Source organism: Mytilus galloprovincialis, chromosome 9 (genome assembly GCF_965363235.1).
Source record: "Mytilus galloprovincialis chromosome 9, xbMytGall1.hap1.1, whole genome shotgun sequence".
In the NCBI taxonomy this organism is placed as follows: Eukaryota; Metazoa; Mollusca; class Bivalvia; order Mytilida; family Mytilidae; genus Mytilus; species Mytilus galloprovincialis.
The window spans coordinates 55,174,249-55,178,382 of NC_134846.1; the positions used below are offsets into that span (position 1 = coordinate 55,174,249).

The 4,134-nt window shown below is 33.2% G+C and overlaps 1 protein-coding gene across 1 annotated transcript; it reads left to right on the top strand.

Moving 5' to 3' along the window:
- LOC143045336 (uncharacterized) lies at nt 1-4,134 on the top strand. The gene is made up of 3 exons (XM_076217776.1): nt 1-100; nt 1,620-1,866; nt 3,772-4,134. Exons 2-3 carry the CDS (start codon nt 1,623-1,625, stop codon nt 3,957-3,959), a joined length of 432 nt encoding a protein of 143 aa, XP_076073891.1. The 5' UTR covers nt 1-100; nt 1,620-1,622; the 3' UTR covers nt 3,960-4,134.

The window sequence follows — 4,134 nt, forward strand, 5'->3', positions numbered from 1 at the left end:
ATAACCCTTCAAGTACCTTACTTCAATAGTCACCAACTTAACGGGCGATAACCCAAGCTATCTCAAGCAGGAAGAAATAAGAAAGATGTGAAACGAAATCGTAAGTAGAATATCGGTCTACTCAGAGACATATGTATACAGTACACTGTGCTTTATGTCCTTAATAGTAAAAGCTTCACTGTTAAATTTCACTAAATATCATGGGTTGACATTGTCTTCAACTTGTCAATAGATTAGTAACAATCAGTAACTATCCCGTCTGTGGGTTGCACTTTTTTTTCACAGGCACTTTTCTATCCATGGGAAGGTCGACTATCCATTTATATGGATATTCGACCTTCCCATGAATAGAAACAAGTGCCTGTGGTTTTTAGTAACAGTACACAACTTGACACTGTCACAAATCAAGGACAACAAAATGTACAACATCATGAACATGGACATATTCAAGTACACCTTTTTTTGGTGGGCTATGGATTTTTTTGGAAAAAAAAGTTTGTTTCCAGTTTTTGGAGAAAAAAATAATTTGTTTTTGACCCTGAGAAAAAAAATGTTTGTTTCACCCTCAAATGCAATGAATGCCATTATATGTAATACTAAAATTGAAACAAAAAAATTGTTTTTGACTTGTCGCCAAAAAAATAGATTGTTTTTTGCCAAATGGTTGCTGCCTTATTAACTTTTATACCTAGGTCCAGCACATATTTTGGGGTTTGTAATAAACAGGTTGGAAATAATCCAATTAAAGGGAAACAGTTCCTCAAAGGAGTAAATATCCATGAAATGACTGAGCAGGGGTGAATCCAACCATTTTCAAAAGGAGGGTTCCCAACCCAGGATAAAAGGGGTGGGTTCCAACTTTCAACCACAAATGTCTCCATTCAAATGCATTGATGGTAAAAAAAAAGGGGGGGGGCCTCTTAGGATCCACAATTGCTGAGTGATATATATCTAATGTAAAAAAAAACAATATTTTTCTAATATCCACTTTTCATAAGGGGGCCCACTGACTGACCTAAAAAAAGGGGGGGTTGCACTCTCCATTCATACTTCAATGATTCCCTTTATCATCAACCAATTTTTTCCCACAAAAGGGTGGGGCAGGGCCCCATGGATCTGCCTATGCACACTTTTTAAAATGGCACATATATATATGCATGTTCATGTAAATGAAATATTACTTTTTCCAAAAGATGATTAGTCATAAATTGAGAATACAATTAAGCCTTAGAAAAAAAATTGACAATTTTCAAGGCTTCTAACTTATAAAAAACAATACTACTGCTTCTTTTAGAAAAAATGTGCCATTTTTTGCAAAAAGTAGCTAGTTGCATAATATTTTATCATTTTTATCACTATCAAATTTAACAAACTCAATTAAGGGATAGGTAAGCAGTAAAGGAATAGTTTCTTATGTTGTGAGTAAAATTGTACATTACGTACCTGTTTAAAAAGAATTCCATTGATTTTAAATGAATGTAGAAGTACCTGTTGGGTCACTCACTGGTGGGTACTTTTGTTGAGGAGATGAGCAGCTGAGACTTTCAGTACCCCACTGTTTTCATATATATTTTGAAAATAGAAATGAATACACCAATCATATTTTACATAATTTGTAGGAAATGGGAGGTGAATCAACATTAGAAAAAGAAGATGGGTGGATTATGACACAACTTAAAGTTATCAATGATAAACTGGATGTTGAAGAAAACTATGGACGTGCTAAGGAATTTGCTACAGAACATCCAGTTTATACTTTGTTCATAGCATTGACCATAGCAACATGCTGTATCCCAGTCATCTGTTTTCTGACCTTCTTGCTTGGTACCATTATCTTTGGTGTTATAAGCTTTGTATTTTTTGAAGGTGAGAAACATTTTCACATGTATATGAATTTATAGATTGTTTGGATGCAGAATGGTCTAATTTTCAAAAGAGCAGACAACAGCAGAAGGCCACCAATGGGTCTTCAACATGTCCAAGGCCGTAACTACCCTTGAGGCAAGTGAGGCAATTGCCTCACTAAAATTTCGACAATGATTATTTTTTTAAATACATATACATATATATAAATATAATAGTCATTTGTTGTTCTGTCTCAACCTTAATTTCTATAACTTGTCATCATTCCTTTTAACCTATTCTTCCTGTATATAATTCAGCATCTCAACGGGTGATGTTTCTCGATTACATTAACCTAGTAACGATAATCATCATGGATCTTTAGTTAAAAACAGGCTTTTGCAGAAAAGGGAAGGTAAAGAAGGTATAATTCTAGTAAACTAGTTTTTTTTGTGAACAGAGTATGAGTATTGCATATAACTTCATTAGAACAATCAAAAAACGATAAGTAGACTGACAAATAAAGTACTGGTCTTCGGAAGGGGGCAGTCCTGTCTGCGTATTCATTTCTCCGTTTCACCAACTTTTGACAAATCAAGTACTGGGCATCGCAAGGGGGCAAATCCTGTCTGCGTATTCATTTCACGAACTTTAAACTTTCTCTTTACAGATAAATGAAATATAAATAATATGAAACATGAATGCATGGATTAGTTTTTATCCATGTTTCTTTAACCTTAAAAGTTGAAAGAATATCCCATATTCCAATTTGATATTATTGAGGAATCAAAGAACCTTTAACACAGGAGTCTTTACTTATTCGGGACTATGGAATTTCATTTCTTTATATTCGGGGTTTCGGAATCGGACACCCCCAAACCCAAAGCCCTAAATTTATAGATTCTGGAACTAAAATACCACGTATGATGGTGCTTACAGGAAAGCTTAATTCCCTTTTGCAAACAAAACTGTTACTACCGATGCTACTACCGAATTGCTGATGGAGAAGGAATTGGAAGAAGACATTGATCATTGTGTTGATGATGATGTGCTGGAACAACTGAAAACTTGGAAAATAGCAGGCATGAGTGGCGAGAGATTGTGCGGTCTTTTCATGCTCCATGTTCATCGCGATAAGGATATCAGCAGACCAAATTATGATTCTGAAACGATTTGATTAAACCGTCCATAGAAAAATTTTGAAAACTCTACTGAATCGATGTATGTTCTATATTCTGACAGCAGACTCAAATCAGTGATATTTGGATGATTATCTTACATATAAATTTAAATAAAGTTGTTAAAAATTTGGTGTTAGTAAAAGTCTTAAAATATGAAAAATTTATATAAAAAGTGTCCAAATTCAAAACATTATCAAACTCTCTAAAAATGCCTAGAATGCAGGATTTTGCACCATTCATTTCATACTCTCCAAAAAAATAAATTAGCCTCGCTTCGCTCGGCTCAATTATTTTGCCTCACTAAAATAAGATGCCTAGTTACGGCCTTGATGTCAACACAGAGACAAAATCATGCACCCAGAGGTGTGCTTCAGCTTGCCCTTAAATAAAAATGTGAACTAGTTCAGTGATAATGGATGTCATACTAAACTTATGTTATCTTGTTATTACTATAAAATATATTAAAATTTTGTTTTGTTTGGCACACTTTTTATCTTATTATATAGAAAATTGACTCTGACAATTGGCTGATTCTTGCTCAATAGTTTTCCAAATGGCCTTTTTCATCAGAGAAAAAATAATAAAATTCACCAAGCGAGTTTTTATTTAAAAAAGATACAAGGGAGATGAATTTGTAGTAAAATACTGGAACACTCTTTCTGTATATATATATATAAAATTGTGTAACATTATGTTAATATTGTTGTTGTTTATGTTAACTTTTTTTAACTTAACTTGTATGTTTCAGGGACAGTTTTGGTGATCAGCACTGTAGTACTTGGAGGAGTATTGTGTGTTACAACCGTGCTGGCCTGTAGTTTAAGTGGATTTGCTGTCGTTTCATACTATGGACTACAGTATTCATACAGATTGTTGAAGAAAACATTTCCGTCAGTTTTTGAAACTGAAGAAGGTCCAGATTCAACAAAGAAGTAGAATATAATGTACAAATATAATGATGAAGTTTTCTTAAATTTGCAATGCATAATAATTGTACCACATCAAAGTGTTGTAATCACAATTGATCTGTAAACATTTTTTTTTTAAATTGGTTAATAATTATATTTTTTTATGTTATGTATAAGTTTTCTAAATAAAATTGACTTTTAAA

Excerpts from the sequence above, each read along its gene's own strand:
- LOC143045336 (XM_076217776.1), top strand. The coding sequence starts at position 1,623 with ATGGGAGGTGAATCAACATTAGAAAAAGAAGATGGGTGGATTATGACA. Across the intron at positions 1,867-3,771 it reads AAGCTTTGTATTTTTTGAAG|GGACAGTTTTGGTGATCAGC; the intron begins GTGAGAAACATT and ends TGTATGTTTCAG.